Source organism: Cnephaeus nilssonii (assembly GCF_951640355.1).
Source record: "Cnephaeus nilssonii genome assembly, chromosome: 15".
NCBI classification, from domain to species: Eukaryota; Metazoa; Chordata; class Mammalia; order Chiroptera; family Vespertilionidae; genus Cnephaeus; species Cnephaeus nilssonii.
In genome coordinates this window covers 4,545,963-4,565,070 of record NC_137086.1, presented here as the reverse complement: position 1 = coordinate 4,565,070, position 19,108 = coordinate 4,545,963, and the positions used below count along the sequence as shown (strand labels likewise).

Genomic DNA, 19,108 nt, shown 5'->3' with positions numbered 1-19,108 from the left:
TTGTCAGAAAGTAAAGGAAACCCTCATTCCTGGCAACAGGCAGAAGACTCCATAGAAGCAAGCAGTGACATCATCAGTTGCTTGGGGTGGGGGGTGGAGCTTTGATCTCCCAGCTGAGGAAGGATGGGAGGGGGAGGCCAGGGTCAAAGCCAAGGATCTGTGAAGGGAAGGGAGTTGGGTCACTGATCACCCCCCATAAAGGTAGGGCCTGAGAAGAGCTACACAGTGAAAATAAAATCTCATAACACAGGGTCAGACAGCAACCAGACTGGTCCGCTCAGCCTGGAATCCGAGTGGATGTAAAAGTCTGTGAGGATTTGTGAAAACAGCCTGGTCCTTTTGCAAGCCTGGGGCCTGAATTTACATTATTTGTTGTGGAGAGCGGCCACAGCGTTTGCACAGGTTCAAGTCTCAGACTAATGAGCAGGCACGGTCCTCTCATGGCAAAGCCACGTGCAAGTCCCAGCACAATTATAGCCAAAGGCTGTGGTTGTAAGCTTGACCTTATGGTCTGAACCTGTGGTTCCACGTGGCTAAGTGAGGTAGGCTTTGGGAGGTGCAGCAAGTGCTGCCAAAACAAAGCTTGATAGAGTTCAGGTGCATGTAATTGAGTAGATTCTAAACCCACGAGAATGTTGTAAACATCTTGACCATGTCCTTACTTTGCCTCTCGGAATCTGGCTATAAAATTTAGACTTGGTTTGCAGGCTGGGGCGCTGCCTCTCCATCAGAGAGCACAATTTGTAACTTTTGAAATAATTTAGAATCTTAAAGTGGACCCAAGTCTCACAGGGACCTTGGGAAAGGGAAGGCAGGCTTTCCGGGGGACGGGACCCTCTAACCCCAGGGCTCAAAAAATGCTCACGAATTGGATTTCAAAGCATATGAGCAAACAAGGCACACATACACATTCATCTCTCTCTCTCTCTCTCACACACACACACACTCATTCCCTCTCTCTCTCTCTCTCTCTCTCTCTCTCTCTCTCTCTCTCTCACACACACACACACCTCATAAAGAAACAAGCCACCATGAGCAAGAGTCAGGAGAAAGAAACCTAAGATGTTTAAGGATTTCAGGTATTAGAAATAATCAGGTAGAAAAATTTTAAAATTTGCAACCACCTTCCCTGAACTCGGGCTCCCCAGATCCCCCTCGCCTTCTGTATTCTTTCCCGTAACACTTGTCATCCCCCAATTTTTTGTCGTTTGCAAAAACTAAGCACAGACCCCGCTGGCCCTCACCGCCTTTCCCCAGCTTCTGTAGCATCATTCCTTTGATGCCTGTTATTGGCTTAATCTGTGGCGTCGCCTAACTTCTGGGTGCTTATTTAAAAAAACACCACTTGCAATCTTTCCATGTATTAGGCAACAAACCCATAGAGGAATGCTAGCATCTCAGGGGGACCCTTTTTACCATTTTCATTTTACAGAAGCTGACTGGGGAAGAGAGGTTCAGACTTGGCTTTGAAGGAGCCAAGATTAATAGCAAGGAGCGCAGAGAAACCCAGTCATCGCCCAGACGAGCAATAGTCCTTGTACTTCCTACGCTCGACGGGTTAACCCTTTGCACTCGCTTGCTTTTTTCTCGATTCCTTTATTCTAATGCTAACCGTGTCGAGTCACCCTCGACATCCGAGTGCAAAATTAACTAACATTTCCTTTTCGGTCCTGTAGACTCCACCCCTTCGCCGGGCAGGAAGAGCGGTCGCGGCCGGGGAAGCTTGTCCCTCGCGGGAGGCCGTAGCGTCGCTCCCTCCGCTGCCAGGCCCGGACAACATGGCGGCCTCCGAGTCCGCGCCGGCTGTCACTCCAGGCGCCGCGGAGGGCGAGGAGGAGACGATTCTCTATGACTTGCTGGTCAACACCGAGTGGCCCCCGGAGACAGAAGTGCAGGTGAGCCGGGCCCCTCTAGAGCTGGGGCCAGCTTGTCGCGACGGCGCCCGGGAGGAGCCACGTAGGAAGCGCCACGTAGGGCGGCGGTGCTGGTGGGCGGGGGGGCTGGGCCCGGCCGCGCGTCCCGTTGCCTAGCAACGGCGCGCCGGGCGAGCGGGGGTCTGGGTCCAGGAGCCCGGCTCTGGAGATTCCTCCCGGCTCCGGGCTTGGTGTGGCCAGGCGGCCCCGCGGGCTCTGGTTCTGTCCCGGGCGGCCCCGCGGGCTCTGGTTCTGTCCCGGGCGGCCCCGCGGGCTCTGGTTCTGTCCGGGGGCGGCCCCGCGGGCTCTGGTTCTGTCCCGGGCGGCCCCGCGGGCCCTGGTTCTGTCCCGGGCGGCCCCGCGGGCTCTGGTTCTGTCCCGGGCGGCCCCGCGGGCCCTGGTTCTGTCCCGGGCGGCCCCGCGGGCCCTGGTTCTGTCCCGGGCGGCCCCGCGGGCTCTGGTTCTGTCCCGGGCGGCCCCGCGGGCTCTGGTTCTGTCCGGGGGCGGCCCCGCGGGCTCGGGTTCTGTCCCGGGCGGCGCCGCGGGCTCTGGTTCTGTCCGGGGCGGTGCTGGGAAGGGGCTGCAGCCTCGGACTCCAGGGCCCCTCTCACCCCTGACTGCGTGTCCCCTCCCCTCCCGGGCGGCCAGGGCGGGCCCTCCTCTGCGGCGGGACCCGGAGTCCTTGGAGCTCCTGGCGGGCTGCCACGGAGCGGGCATCGAGCCTTCGCTCCTGCTTGGAGCCGAGTGGCGCCAGCTCCTGTGTATTTCACCGAACAGGCACTGACTGCGTGCAGGTGGGCGGCGGCCCGTGTCCCAGATTCTGCGCGGGGTGCTGGGCGCCCGGGCGATCCCTTTCGCGGGGCTTGCGGTGTAGGGCGGAGACAACCCGGTCCATAAGCGCCGTCATAGCCTCAGGCGTGACGAGTAAGGCGCTAGTGACCCGGGCTGGGCTCTCTGCTAAGGAAGGGGTCGCAGGGCTTGGTAACCTGACATGGACCTGGGGTTCCCAGTTCCCTAGAGGGGACCTCCCCGGCGCAGGGTGAAGAGTGGGAAGCAGGAATCCACGTCTGTCCGGCAGATAACTGATTGAGAGCCTCACCTGTGCCAGCACCGGTTCAGACTCAGAGGGTGCAGCCAGGTGGAAAAGGACTTTTACCAAAGATCACCGAGTCCAGTCCCTATAGATTCTCTTTTTACAAAATCTTTCGAAAGAGTTTCTAGACCGGAGAAACGACTCATTCTCCTGTGAAGTTTGTCGCTTCTCTGTAACCTTCCCATTGCAGTTTCTGCTCGTCGTGAATAATGTATTTTGTAGGCTGGCAGAGGTCTGTCTGTATTACTGTTTTTCAGTTATTTATTTAGTTTCACTTTGTCTTTATCGGGGTGACTGTTTTATAGGCTATGCAGCCAGGAAGCCACAGCTGCTGCTATTGGTTGGATAAGGATAAGTTTCTGCCCCTTAGCACTCACTGGTTAATTACAATCATGATTCAGAATACTTAACATTATACATTGACAAAAAAAAAAATAAGCACAGCATCAACTTACATTGAAACCTCTTGGCACTCAGTATGTGTAGTGCCTAGAATCGTTTAGCCCACACAGCCTGTGTGAAATATACTTAACTATTTAATGTAGCAATTATATATCTGTGTGCCTTACTAGCATTTTCTCTGTGGATATAAAACATTCAATGCATTTGTCTCAGAGATGAACTTACTCATCTAAATGACCCCTTTTCCTGCAGGCAAAACTTGTGTTGGGCCTCTCTAGCCCCCAACCGGTCTTTGCCCTGTACTTCTCTTGCCTTTGGACTGGTGCTTTGATATGAAGTAGTTTCCAGCCTGAATCCTTCCTTATCCTCCGCAAAATTCATCCTCACCAATGCCTGTGACTGCGTTATGCTCACTTGTACGCCCTCCCTCCCCAGGCCTTCTTCTACCTGTTTCTGTCTATGAGTAGTTTTTAAATGCTGGTAATTTGTACCCAGTGCTCTGAGTAGTCACAGAGAAATAGAACTTGACATAGTATGTAAGGATGACTAGAAAATTCTCAAATGTAAGCTTTTTTTTTTTTTCCCCATCTGCAGCCTAGAGGCAACCGAAAACATGGTGCATCCTTCATCATCACAAAAGCAGTTCGAGGTAGGTATTGCTTATTTATTTTTCTACATGTATTTATATGCATATAAGTATGTAGTTAGTAGGTAATTCCCCCCCCCCCCAATTTCATTCAGACCTGTGCTATTTTAGAAAGTTTAGGAATTTTAAAATGTGTTTTTTAGACTTTTAATGTAGAACCTGATAAAAGTGACAAGCACACATGGTACCTGAGTTTAATTTTATATATGTATATATTTTCATGATATATGATATGTATAAATACACACATACATGACTGCATGTATATGTGTGTATACGCACACACTTTTAATGCAGTGTAGAGCTAAGGTATGGCCTGAGTTAGCCATTATGGATGTGTTCTAGAAGAAACGAAGAAAATCAAGCCAAGTTTGAGCCTCGGAGAGTGTGGACACTGAAGGTGAGAAGACAGTGGCAGGCTGTTGTAAGTGGCTTACATGATGTTTCAGGTACATCGGGCCAGGTTATTCAAATTACACAATAGATGAACCAGGGCATTCTTTAGCTGCTGGCGGACTGCACACTGTGCTCCCAGGATCGCACTGGCCGCAGTGAGCCGGTGCTGGGAGGGCTCTGTGGGGACTGAAACAAGGCTTTCCCAGGCCAGCAAGCTGGTGCTGCTCCGAGTGTATGTGGTAGGTGAGGAAGCTTGCCCGGGGTCATTCATTTGGAACTTGACTGCATGCCTCTCTGGTCCCAAAGCCTGTCCTCCTTACACGGGTGATGTGAGCTACTCATAAAGAGGAGATCCAGTTCCCAAGGAGTTGAGTATTTGAAATGAACTGTAATTTTACTTTCTGAGAAAGATAAAATTATTTTATCTTCTGATACAAGAATCGCTAGCATATGCAGTTTTCGTTATCACAAATGCTTTGAAGTTCAGGAAATTTAGAAAATATATACAAGTCATAACATTTATTGTAGAAAACTTAGAGAATATAGGTAACCACAAATTAGAGTATGTAAATTACTCTTCTTTTTGCCACTCACAGGTAATCTATTATCCTTCAGACCTTCTCCCAGTGATATACACTTAACTGTGTACACATATGTTCACACGCACATATATGTTTTAAATGAGATACTATAAAAACATTATTTGTCAATAATGTGTTAGAGATTGGTTTTCATGGACTTCCCCATTTTTAGATATTACTATTAAAATTTTTGCTATAAAGTATAAAATGGTATCTTAATTTTTTACTAAAAATACTTTGGTTTTAAAGGGCAATTACTATGATTTTTACTCCATGGTTTTATTAAAGCCTGTTTGGCAAAATTTAGCATCTCAAATCACTTGTACTTTTTGTACTGTTAGGAAATACTTCAAAGTTTTGAATACACCAGCTTGGAACTTAATATAAACATATGATCTTGTAAGAGATATAGTGCATTTTAGATTTTATTTATTCTCTTATTTTAAGAGTTGTACTCTGTGTTTTGTAATGACTCATTCTACAGTGTATTTTGGATTTTATCATCAAGAAATATTTGGCTTTTCTATTTTTTTTTTTTTACAGATCGCTTATTATTTTTACGTCAGTACCTCTGGTACAGGTGAGTCATTCCACAGAGAAACGGTATGAACATCAAATACAAACAATGTTGTCCTATTTATGATTTAAGTTTGGAACTGAATTGTGATATAGATGCTGATAATCAGGTGAACCCAGTTTATAAAATAGACATTTCGTATACTTGGCATACTCTGGCAGGGTATCTTATAGACTTAGGGTGATTTTGTCCCCTTAGTCATTATTAAGATAGTCTCCTGACAACTGGTACTTTCACTGATGAGCGTTCTGAGCCTTATCCTGAATGATGAAGGCTTCCTGCCTTATCTCAAATGTCCACATGAGGGACCTGCAGCTTGTAAAGCTTTTAAACAACCTTTTTGTCCTTATTGTTGTATCCCCTCTTGTGCCTCAGAGACGGTTCTTTCGGTTTCAGTTCTTGGGTACTTCTGAATTCTTTTAAGTGTTATGTGTGTTTTCAGGCACAGTGCTAATTTTGAGCCCTGAAAGGAACAAAAAAATGATTATTCTGACAAAGGATAGAATTCAGCTTTTAGATATGTGTGTAGAAATAGTGTTATGGAATTCTTTACCACGGATTGCTTTTTCCTTGAGGACGTCTAATCTTACAAGCTGCAGAGATAATACAGATAATACAGGTCTATGAAAGAGAACTTTGGCTTCGCTCTAGGGCTGGCTCCAGGGTTTTCTGCTTTTCCTTTGTGGTGTGTGTGTGTGTGAGAGAGAGAAAGAGAGTGTGTGTGTGTGTGTTTGTGTTTATGTATCTTTCACGATTAGATTTTAAGCTCGCTAATGTGTTGTAGTTCCATCCCTGGGTGCGCACGTGTGTGTGTGTGTGTGTGTGTGTGTGTGTGTGTGTGTTTCACGATTAGATTTTAAGCTCACTGATGTGTTGTAGTTCCATCCCTGCATGTGTGTATGTGTGTTTCACGATTAGATTTTAAGCTCACTGATGTGTTGTGGTTTCAGCCCTGCACCCTTTTTGCTCCCTGATGGACTGGTTCGCTTGGTTAATAAACAGATAAACTGGCATTTGGTCCTTGCAAGGTAAGGATGTATAAAATTCTCTACCTGGGTAAGCATTTAAATTTCATTATGGCATTAATTTTGGGGTGTTTATGGCTTAATAGTCTTGACATTTATTGTATATAAATTCCCTTTGTTTAAATGTGTTAATTCAAGCTATATTTGAATCATTTTGCCTGCTTTTGTACCAAATGTCATCTAATTTCAAGGTCTAAAGGTGAAAACATTTAAAAATGATTTTAACTTCTTAAAATCCCTCCATGTGTGTGGAAGACTGTTACAAATGTGCATACAGATTCTCTTCTTCTTTCTCCCCTATGAAAGCAATGGAAAGCTTCTGGCTGCTGTTCAAGATCAGTGTGTGGAGATCAGGTAATTGTTAATATTCATATTAAAAATGTCCTTTGAGAAGCAATTTGCTTGACGATGGGAACTAAGAGTTTTAAAGGGGGCACGTTTAAAGGGACTTTACCATTAACGCACATTTCTGCCTCACTGCTTCTTTCTTGAGAACTAGGAGTTAGGCCTTGTCTGGAGAAAGGGGTAGTCCCCAATTTTAGAGGTGCCACGTGTTTTGCCTGCTGTTCCTCATGTCCCAAAGAATGAACTGATTTTCCTGAGTTAGTTGCTATTGTTTTATCGCTTTCGTAACTGATATTTTAATTAAAAATAAAGCGCATGGAAAGCCCAGCTTAGAAGCCTTCTAGGTGGGTACGTAATGTCACCGAATGTCTCGAGAGAACAGAATATCACTGGTCTCGAGTAGCATGTCTTGGTCCTGTGTGGACCCACAGTCCATCTACGTACAGCTTGATGCCGACAGAGCAAAGCAGCCCCTGCTTTTGAATACCTTCCTGAGCGTGTGCTTAGCTGACTTCACAGCACATAGTCCAATGGAAAATACGCATCGTCTGCTGAGAAAGTAACGTTCCTTAAAAGACAGCAGAGTGATCTGGGGAAATGGAAAGATGAACATGCCCCTCTAAGTATCCTTCATCATGTAATTAGCAAAATGGTGTTTGACAGCCGTTTAAATTTTTTAATTTTACAGAAAGAGAGGAAGGGGGAGGGGGGAGAGAGAGGGGGAGAGATAGAGAGAGAGAGAGAGAGAGAGAGAGGGAGAGAGAGAGAAAGAAAGAAAGAAACATGAATATGTTGTTGCACTTATTGATGCATTCGTTGGTTGCTTCTTGTATGTGCCCTGACTGGAGATTGAACCCACAGCCTTGGTGTATTGGGACGATGCTATAGCCAACTGAGCTACCTGGCTGGGGCCAATAATGACAGCCTTTTAAAAACTACATTACTTAGTATGGCATGGCTGTGACAGGCGGGTTCCTTTCTTGAACAGCATCAGTAAGCATCACGTGGGTTCAGCGCTTGAACGTACGTATGCATAGGATGGGCTAGCATTTCCTCTTCCATTTGTTGCAGCAGTGTGAAACGCATCTCTGGGAATTGTGCTGATAGTGTGACTTCTTTTTTCAAAAATTAAATTTATTGGGGTAACATTGGTTAATAAAATTATATAGGTTTCAAGTGTGCAATTCTATGATATGTCATCTGTTTATTGCATTGTGTGGCCACCACCCAAAGTCAAATCATCTTCTGTCACCACACATTTGACACTCTTTACCCTTAACTACCCATCACCCCCCTTTCCTCCGGTAACTAGCATACTGTTGTCTGTGTCTATGATATTTTGTTTCTTTGTTCATTTGTTGCTTTCAGTTTTATAACCCACATATAAGTGACATCATATGGTTCTTGATTTTTTTTGGACTAACTTATTTGGCTTAGCATGATATTCTCAAGGTCCATCCATGTTGTCCCAAATGGCAGTATTTCATCTTTTCTATGGCTCAGTAGTATTCCACTGTATACATGTGCCACGTCTTCGTATCCGGTCATCTATCAATTTGGTTGTTTTTATGTTTAGACTCACTTGTGCTTATGTCACTTCATTGTTGTTATAACTCCGTTTCTGATGAAAAAGAAATGTTGGAAGAAAGTAGTATCCCTAATGAAAGGGTCTTATTTGAGGCACAGAACCTTCTCTGTAAGAGCAGGAATGATTTAGTGTTGTGTAGAGAAGTGTCCAGTCTGTAGTATCTGTGGTGGTGTATGGTAGTACACAATAGTGTTATGTAAAACTATTGTCTTCATTTTGTGCATATGTTGCAGGTCTGCCAAAGATGATTTTACATCTATTATTGGGAAATGTCAAGGTAAGAGTTTCCAAAATATCTAAAAAATGAAAATTTCAAGTCTGCAGTAGTTTATAGTATCTCTTAAAGTTAGAATAGAGATTAAATAAGTATTTATTAACAAAGATTATTAAGACTGCTTATTAAAATAATTTTTGAAAATCTTAACTGATTTCACTTACTGCCTTAATTTTGCTTTAGGATGTGCATTTTGGAGAAATTAGAAATTGAAACTTTTTAAAAAGTCTAAGCCAGTTTTGTGATAAAGTATTTGTATGCGTCTGTAGTCTTTTATTCTGAATTCAATGAAGAAATAAATATTTTGGTATAAATCAAGAGTTGGTCAGATACAACCCGGCCAATGTGGCTCAGTGGTTGAGCATTGACCTATAAACCAGGAAGTCATGGTTTGATTCCTGATCAAGGCACATGCCCAGGTTATGGGCTTGATCCCCATTGGGCGTGCAGGAGGCAGCCAATCAATGATTCTCTCTCATCATTGATGTTTCTTAACTCTCTCTCCCCTTCCCTTCCTCTCTGAAATCAATAAAAATATAAAAGTTGGTCAGATACAGACTAGTAAAAAAAAGTTTGGGATTTGATCATTCTTTGATATAGTTAGCAAGAATTTACTGAGTGTGTTTTATGTAATACTAGGGGCCCAGTACACCAATTCATGCACCTTGAAAGGAACTGTGGGCTGGAAGGCTGCGTTGGGCACAGGGGTGGGTCTCGGACCATCCTCTGCGCCCCTGCCTGGCCCCTCCCACCGCTGCCCCTGGTCCCCTGTCTGCCAGCAGCCCTGCTCCCACCCCCGCTGCTCCCACCCCCGCTGCTCCCACGCGCTGACAGCGCCTGCTTGCGGCGCGGAGCCATTGGGGCTGGCGCCAGCAGTGGGGGCAATTGGGGCCGGCAGCCGCCACTCGCACCTACTGATGGTTGGCACTGGTGTGGGTGCCGGCAGCAGGTGCAAGCAGTGGCTCTGGCTCTGGCGCTGGCTGCAGGTGCGAGCGTGGCTGGCATTGGCAGTGGGTGCAAGCGGCGGCTCCGGTGCTGGCAGGAGGTGCGAGTGCTGGGTGGGACTGCGGCACGCGGGAGCAAAGAATTTTCAGTAACCACCAGAGGCTCACCCTGATGACAGCGACCAGCACCCCGCTTTGGTCTGGAGACCCTGCTTACCTGCTCCACCATCTCGCCATGGCTGACGCCCGCCATGGTCCACATGTGCCCCCTGGTGGTCAGTGCACGTCATAGCGACTGGTTCTTCGGTTGTTTGATGGTTCTGCCATTCGGTCTATTTGCATATTAGCCTTTTATTATATAGGATGAATCATTCCTGGTACTAGGGGTATTATTGTGAGCAAAAGGCATGGTCCCGTACCTCATACAGACACTCAAACACATGATTGTAAACTTTGACAGATCTGATGAAGGAAAAATACAGAGTTGGGTGAGAGTCTCTAGCCAGGAGTGTGAGATGAGATTGTTGAGAAAAAGTGACTTTTGGAAAGCAACCTAAAGAGTGAGTAGAGGGTGGGAGCAGTGGGGAAGGTGGCGGGGGCGGTGCTTGATCTGCAGGAGCAGGCTGTGAAGAGGTAGCTGGGAAGCGTATACCAGGAAAGCAGTGAAGAGGGCATTAGTAGGTAAGTGCACCCATTACTTATGCTTGTTTTCAGGACCTGCAGTTCCATCTGCATGACCTTGTGCTAGTTAGCGGTGGTAGTTGTGGGAATCGTAATGATGACAATCCTGGGCCTTGTGATGACAAACATTTACAGTGTCCTTACTGCGTGCCAGGCGCTGCATTTTCTCATTTAATTGAAAGAACATAGCACATATTTTATCTTAAAACAGCATTAGGATAAAATGAATATTTGACAGTGAAAGCGAGCATGGAGAAGGGAGGCATCGATTGTTTTGAAATGTACAAAATGATGAACTACAGAGGATTCCCCGAGCCCCCCATGGAGATGCTGGTCTTTAAGCTCTTTGTCAAATGCACATTGGTGGCCGGGGGCCAGTTTTCTCCTAATTGTCTCATTCTCAGCCATCCAGATGCATTGAGAAGATTAAGCATTAAATGTTTTAAAATGTTCTGAGTTCCCATATGAACGGTGACTTTCTGTAAGTATGCCAGAGAATCAGTATTCCTAAACAATCCCCATGTACTAGCGGATAAGGTAGTAGTACAGTTCTTATGGACTTGTCTTCTTTTTAAAATTGAATTTATTGGGGTGACATTGGTTCATAAAATTATACAAGTTTCAGGGGTACAATTCTATATGATGGAGTTCTCTTGACATACAAGATATACATTTTATGACTTAAAGCAAATGTAAAACTTCTTATCCCTCCCTGTTGTTATCTGTTCTTCTGCTCAATTCCCTGGATGGTCAGGGTACCCTTATCTGTATCAAGCCGGAAATGTAGACATTTTTTTCTTCTTTTTCTTTCTCTCCCTTCCTTCCTTCCTTCTTCAACAAATAAACATTAAGCTTGCCACTGCATGCCAGGCGCCGTGCTAGGCACTGAGTGTGTCTGCAGCGAGGAATGATGCCAGCTACCGAGACGGAAGGGGCGGCCCCTCAGGCAGAGGGACAGGGTAGCCCTTGCAGTGGTGCCCAATGGCACAGTGGAGGAGCATCCCCCGGGACTCCGCCGGCCTGGGAGTCTGGTTAGATGGCTCTTGCTCCCGCCCTGGCGCTCAGCCCTCGGGCCCCCGTTCTGGCTTTTAACATTTTCACTTGCTTTCCCGTGACTGTCTCCTGACGGCTTTCTTCCAGATGCTCTTCACTAATCCAGCTTTGCGCAGCTTGCCAAATGGATCACTCATAAAAGAGAATCACCATGTTACCCTTCAGGTCTGGCTCCCCTGTCCTCCAGATAGGTGACCTTGGACAAGTTCCGTCTCCATTACCTGTAACATGGGTATGATTTTATAGATTGGGTTGTGGAAAAGTTATGTGAGCTAATGTAAATAAATTAAGCTCTGAGCATACAAAATATAAATAAAGCTCTTAGCATAACGTCTGACACTTTGTAAGCACTTGGGAGACATTAAGCTATTACTGCTGCTGCTGTTACTCTGCCGAAAATCTGTCAGTCATTTGCCATTGACTGTGGAATGCAGGTTAGAGTTTCTAATTCAGGACATGAGACCTTTCACTGTCTGTCTGTCTGTCTGTCCTGTGGATCCCCCCGCCACATGTCTGCAGTTTTCCAACCCCATCGTGCTTTTTTGTTTTGATTTGGTAATCCTCACCCGAGGATATTTTTCCATTGATTTTTAGAGAGCGTGGAAGGGAAAGGGAGAGACAGAGAGAGAGAAGCATGGATGTGAGAGAGACACATTGGTTGGTTGTCTCCTGCATGCGCCTAACCAGGCCGGAGACCGAGGTACGTGCCCTTGACCAGTATTGAACCTGCGACCCTTCAGTCTGTGGGCCGACGCTCTAACCACTGAGCAATCGGCCAGGGTCCCATCATTCTTTTTATGCCTTCGTACTGATAGTTCCTTTTGCCTAGAAGCTCCCACCATTACACTTAGTCGCACATATTGTAGTTCCAGCATCCGTTCTTCTGGAAACCTTCCTCACTGTATCCTGATCTACTTTCTTGTTCTAATTGTTTATTTGCTTGTCCGATTCACAGCTCAATTATAAAGGCAGAGCTCCTGTCTTACTCAATGTTTTTTAAATTTAAATTGTAAATAATTTTTTTATTCCTAGTGCCTAGCATGATGTCTGACTCCTAGTAGGCACAGAATTTTTGGCATACAAATTTGGACCCTGTCAAGTGGGTATTGGCACTTGAGGACTGTTAAAATGATTTTTATGAGTGAATGTCTGAATAAAGTATATTTGCCTATTTCCTGTGAGTCAGTTTTAGAAATTCATGTATAATATGTTTATGTTTATGTTAAGCATATATAAATTTATGGATAGTTGTCCTGATACGGGCTTTATTCCTAATGTACACAAATGTATGTACATACCGTGAATGGAACCATAAGGACAGATAAGGAGTCCTGTTTGCATAGTACCCTTTTGAGAATAATAGAAGGGAGTAGCGAATTTCTAAAGCTTGGGGCTCGAGCATTTTCTGAATTTGCTTTCTGTGAAAGTAGGCCAGACCTGGCTTAAATCATGGATAAGGACCGAAAAGTTCCCAGAAGAGTAACTAGAGGGTGATACTCATTGCCTTTCCCCCAGTGCTGCCCTGGTGTTGAGTGAGGGCCTGGAGAGCCGTCTGTGGGTGTCTGAGCAGCTGCTGGGAATGCCCAGACTCAGATATCCGGGGCCCCTGTGAGCTTTGGCATTAGACACCTGCCCTTGGCCAGGAAGTAAACTGAGAAACACACAAGTTCACATGAAAATGGGAAGCTTCACCCTTCAGTCTTTCACCCAAATGGTAGTACTTGTTAGAGTTTTAGTGTGTACGTTAATGTGGCAGCCTGGATGGGATAACGATGCTTTGAGAGCTAATGTTTTATTTTGTTGGCTTCTGAATGTGCGAATTTATGACCGTAATGCTGCATTAATGGCTTCTTTCCATTTCATATAATGTGAGGTAACGATCATTTGCTTATTATCCGGCTCATCTTTATGGGAATGACTCTCATATGCCAAATGATGTTTCATGCCCATGCCTGGAGAAACGCAGTCCCTTGTTCTTAATGCATTTTTGAAACTACATATTTCGGAGTCTGCGGACCGAAATAGGAGCTGTTTGGTTCCACTTTGGCATTTTTCAGTTATTGTTTTATAAGATGTAGGCCATTTGAGAATGTTTTAAATGTGCATTGCAACTTGTTTGGGTTCTGTTTGCCAGGCCGTAAAGAGGAATTCAGTCTTTCCCTCTCTGGAAGAGTGCCCTGAACTAGAACATGCAATTCTAAAGCTGTACTGTGTTAATCAAGAGATTTTCTGCATCTTCTGGTTCTGAGATACCACAGACCAGGGCTTCCCTGTGCTAAGCCGCAGCCGGCTTACTCCAGGTGTGTGGGGTCCCATCCGCCCTCCACTGGCCCAGGGCCCTTGTGACAGCCTGAGCTCAGACCGGCTCCCGCTGGTTTCCAGCAGCCTCATCAGTTTACCCTTCGGTGCCACGCTTACAGCATTTTCCGTGTGTGTCTTGACCTGAATGAGGTTGCGAAGCATAGTCTACTTGAAGCACCCAGATTTTGAAACGAAACATTTCGTTATGAAACTGTAATTCAGGAGCCTCCGGTTATGTGATAACTGTTTTCCCCTTTTTGTATTTTGTTGGAGAAAAAAAATCCTCTGTGTTGAAAAAATAATACACATTCTCAGAAAAAAAACTTTAGAAACTAAGAATGAGCAAAAAGTAGAAAATAAAGATAAATGCACCATCCAGAGATCAGTAGTATTAACATTTTATGATCTATTCTTTAAGACATTTTTCTGCTGGTACCCATGACTATCGATGTGGTCTGTGAAAATAAAATGTTTTATAATCTGCTTTTTTCACATAAAGATAGATTGTTAAGTCTTTTAGGTTAAAATTTTAGAACTTTCCAAAGTATTTTTTTAGGTGAACAACACCTTAGATGTTAGGACATAGGTGTTCCAAGTCATCCAGCACGTGCCTATAAATTTGATCTCTGAGCAGTAAGCAGCCCGGTGCTGTACTTGACCCTCATGCAAGGTGGAAAGAGCCACCATTAAGCCTTGGTGCAGATGGCTGTGCAGAACACAGGTCGCAGATGATTGCATCTACGTTCCTGGGATATTGGTTTGTTGATTTTATTTTTCTTAAATGTCTTTCTGGTTTGGTATTGGAGTATTCTTGCTGGTCTCAAAATATAAGTTGGCATTATTCTTTCCTTTTCTACTTTAGCAGAGGTTTGTGTTGAATTGGAATTATTTTTTTCTTAAATGTTTTGATAAAGTTCACCAGTGAAATTTGAAAGATTTTTGGTGTGTGTATGAGTATGTTTTTAATTCCTAATTAAAAATTTAAAAAATATATAAAACTTGAAAAATTTCTATTTCCTTTTGTTCTAGTTTTTCATGGATATTTCTTCTTCTAAATTATAGAATATATTGGCTTAAACTTGTTTATAATATTTCCTTATTATCCCTTTACTTGTTATCCTTTTGTCAGATCCATACTGATGTCCCCTCTGTTGTTCTGGGTATTGGTAATTTGTGTTCTCTCCATTTTTTCTTGGTCAGTCAGGCCATGGTTTGTTCAATTTATTAATTTACTAGAGGCCCAATGCACCAAATTTGTGCAAGGGGCTCGGCCCTCGCAGCCCCGGCTGCCTCAGCCCCCGCGGCCCTGCCCACTGGTCATTCAGAAGGTTGTTCCAGAAGTTCATTCCACTGTCAGGTCTAATTAGCATATTAGCTCTTTATTATATAGGATTCTTCAATAAGAAAACTTTAGGTTTTGCTATTTTTGGTTTGTTTTACTTGATTTTTGCTTTTATATATAATATGTCATTCCTTCTGTCTACTAGGTTTAATTTGCTCTTATTTTTCTAGATGAAAGATAGAAGTTTAGATCATTGATTTTGAACCCCTCTTTTCTTATATAAGCATTTTAGGCTGTTCTAATTTAAGCATCTTTTTGTTATTGATAGCTAATTTAATTCTGTAGTGGTGAAAGAACATATACAACATGATTTTAACCTTTTAAGTTTATTGAGTCTTGATTTATGGCTGAGCATGTGGTCTGTCTTCATGAACCAAAAATTAAAAAAAAAATAATTTGATGAAAATAATTTTAAAAAATCTGATTTTTGGGTAGGTGCAGTTATTGGTTATAGTGTTTTATAATTGTCAATTATATTTTTTGCATTGTTAAAAATTTTATATCCTTTCTGATTTTCTCTGTATTCAGTCAGTTGCATAGAGAGGTGAACTGAAACTTCTAATTATAATTGTGTATTTATTTATTTTACCCTTAGTTCTATCAGTCTTTATATACTTAGGAGTTCTAATTTCCAGAAGTGTACACGTATTATTCTGTACTCTTGTTGAATAGGGCTCCTTTGCCATGAAGAACTGTCCCCCCTTTTTTAAAAATATATTTTATTGATTTTTTTTACAGAGAGGAAGGGAGAGAGATAGAGAGTTAGAAACATCGATGAGCTGCCTCCTGCACACCTCCTACTGGGGATGTGCCTGCAACCCAGGTACATGCCCTTGACCGGAATCGAACCTGGGACCTTTCAGTCCGCAGGCCGATGCTCTATCCACTGAGCCAAACCGGTTAGGGCAGAACTGTCCCTTTTTATCTTTAGTAATACTCTTGTCCCAGAATCTGTTTTGTGTAATGATAACATGGTCACTCCAGCTTTGTTCTGATTAGTATTTGCATAACATATATTTTTCTCGCATTTTGCATTTAATCTGTATATTTGTATTTAATGTAAATCTCTCATAGTAAGCATATAATGGAATCTGCTGCACCCCCTTGCCTCCAGTCTGACAATTTTTATCCTTTAATTGGAATGTTTAGAACATTTATATTTATTGTAGTTACTGGTGTGGTTAGGTTTAATTCTACCTTCTTGCTATTTGTTTTTCTCTGTTTCCTTTTAGCATTTGCTCTGGGTTTAAAATGTGTATTTTATTAAAAATTACTTTATTGCATAATATATATCCATTCACTCCTGGCTCTTTTGTATTCTTTCCAATTTTTTTACATATGTTAAGCCCCGACAATATATTGTTATTATTTTTGTCAGTAACTTTAAAAAATATGTTTCTATTGATTTTAGAGAGGAAGGGTAGGGAATAGAGAGGTAGAAACATCAATGATGAGAGAGAATCATTGATCAGCTGCCTCCTGCATGTCCCCTACTGGGATTGAGCCCGAAACCCTGGCATGTTCCCTGACTGGGAATCGAACCCTGACCTCCTGCATAGGTTGACGTTCAACCACTGAGCCACATCGACTGGGCTGTCAACTATAATTAATTTTTTTTTAAAAGTTAAAGAATGTATGTGAGAGATTGTTTATTGAACCCTTCACTTTGCAAAAGGAAACTGCTCCCCACGGTCACACCAGGCCGTTTCGTGGCTGTCCTGAGGGTAGAACCCAGAGTTCCTTATTTTTCAATCCTCGGCAATTTCCATTTGGAGTTTGGGCACATGGGCACTGGATTGACGCGCTCCTTTAGCACCCGAGCACCGATTACAGACCAGAGGACCCTGGAGGTCAAGTTACTCCCTAAACGGGCACAGGGCCTGACACTTGGGAATGTATAGTTTAATGAGTAGGAAGACGATAAAAGTAGACAAAGGTATCATTGTTATTTGGGATGAGAACGGGGAAGGAAATGGAGTAGTTGGAACTGAGGACAGTACTGGGCTTTGAGGCTACGTGGAAGGCGGACAGAGAAAGCCTGCTGCGGACTGCTGTTCAGTGGCGCCTGGAAAGATGCCGGAGCCGGGCAGGCTTCAGCGGGAGTGTGCGGGCAGAGGGAGGCTGACCTCAGCTCTGAGCTGGCAAGAGCTGGACCACGTGGCAGGTCGAAGGGCTGCGGCAGGCAGGGTGTGAGCAGGTATGCTAGCTTCACCAGGCACCTGGCAGGTGTCAAATGAGGCTAACCTTTTTAAAAAAAATATACTTTTATTGATTTCGGGGAGGAAGGGAGAGGGAGAGAGAGATAGACACATCAGTGATGAGAGAAAATCATTGCCCGGCTGCCTCCTGCATGTCCCAAGCTGGGGATCGAGCCTGTAACTTGGGCATGTGCCCTGACCGGGAATTGGAACTGTGACCTCCTGGGTCATAGGTTGACACGCCTCCACTGAGCCACGCCTGCCGGGCAGATGAGGCTAATTTGACCCCAACCTTGGGAATACTTTTCAGACAACTCCATGGACACTTGCAGCTCTCCCAAGCCACACAGGCAGCTGGGAACATCCAGTGATAAAATCTTTATTTTCCAGTTGTTATGTAAAAGCTTACCTTGTAATGAAAACATATCTTTATTTGGGTCAAACACATGCTGAGTTTCCCGGAGCCCCTGGTTATAACCAGGAGTAAAAGTAAAAACAAGTCCCCTTCAGACGGAACTTACCTCCGAACAGATACAGAATGTGGTGCGTAAATCTGTTCACCCAGGAAAATGAAATAAGAGGCAAAGCCTGCTGTCACAGGGGAAGCAGTAATAGTGGGGAAGTGTGGCTGTCTTTCTGCAGCACAGGAATATTTTCAGGGCATGAAATTGTCCTCCTGGTGTTTATGGAGAATCTGCGTGTGCGCGCATCTTGTATTCTTGTGCTGTTTATCATTTTGTTCCCATGTTGACTTCCAAGTTTGATTTTTTTAAAGCTATCTGAAGACAGAGAACTCATTTTTTTATCCATTTTATTACCGTTAAAAAAGATTGCTCTTCCAGAGTGTATGCAGTGTCTTCTTAGGCTCTGGTAAAACCCACCAGACCCTCCTGTGTGCAAGGGCCCCTGGGTGTTTTGCAGGCTTTCTCGCTGCTGATAGCTGGTCAGAAGGAAGAAACTCGTTGATGTCTGTGTACTGTCCTCCTACCCAGAATATGCATGCAGGTATCCCAGAGATGGGAGGGAAGTCTGAGTCCTACGGTGGAGAGCGGACGGCAGTTACATAATTCACTTGTAATTGTTGGGTGGTCCTTGAGCCCTCCCGTACCTTACCTTGTTAATAGGGGTTTTCCTGAGAGCTTAGACTTTAGTGAGACCCTCATCACTGTGTTTCATCCTAGGGCGGCAGTGGATACCACATTGTCCCTGATTTCGGGGAGTTCAGAAACTGGTGGGGCAATAGTCATGTGAACAGCATGATGCAATGAGCTAAATGCTGTGGAAGACTTCCGTGTAGCGTGTTTGGGCCACAGAAAAGAGAGCAGGCAGTTTTTGAAGCGCGTCAAGGAAGGAAGGCTGTAACAGACATGAACCCTTTGAGTGATATTGGACACGAACTTTCCAGGTAGAGGCAGCAATGTGTACGAAAGGCAGAGGCTCGAGTGCGCGCAGTTAGCTTGTTTGCCAGGTAGTCGTGGTGTTGGTGGGCTACTAGATGTGTGCAGAAGGTGGTGGGAGGTGCAGCTGGCAAGCTGGGCTGGGCCCTCATGTCTGTGGAGGAGTTCAGACTGGATTCTGTTGGAAATGGAGGGCCATCAGGGATCTTAAAGCACAGGAGGAGGTGATTGCTCATCTTTTTTTAGAAAGATGTCTTCGGAGGGTATTGAGGAGGGATTAGAGGGGAAGAGGCTGCAGGTAGGAAGGAAAACCGTTGTGAGAGTGAGCATGAGATGGCGAAGCTGACCCAGG

The 19,108-nt window shown here is 44.5% G+C and overlaps 1 protein-coding gene across 2 annotated transcripts in view; it reads left to right on the top strand.

Annotated features, from left to right (window-relative positions):
• Positions 1–1,727: 1,727 nt before the first annotated feature.
• Positions 1,728–19,108, top strand: part of NBAS (NBAS subunit of NRZ tethering complex) — a 206,444-nt gene continuing 189,063 nt past the window's right edge. For both annotated transcript variants that reach the window (XM_079792004.1, XM_079792003.1), the window contains exons 1-6: positions 1,728–1,895; positions 4,003–4,057; positions 5,575–5,611; positions 6,559–6,636; positions 6,940–6,987; positions 8,800–8,843. In XM_079792004.1, the coding sequence (XP_079648130.1) occupies positions 1,779–1,895; positions 4,003–4,057; positions 5,575–5,611; positions 6,559–6,636; positions 6,940–6,987; positions 8,800–8,843 (379 nt within the window). In that variant the 5' untranslated portion in view covers positions 1,728–1,778. The remainder of the gene's footprint in view (positions 1,896–4,002; positions 4,058–5,574; positions 5,612–6,558; positions 6,637–6,939; positions 6,988–8,799; positions 8,844–19,108) is intronic.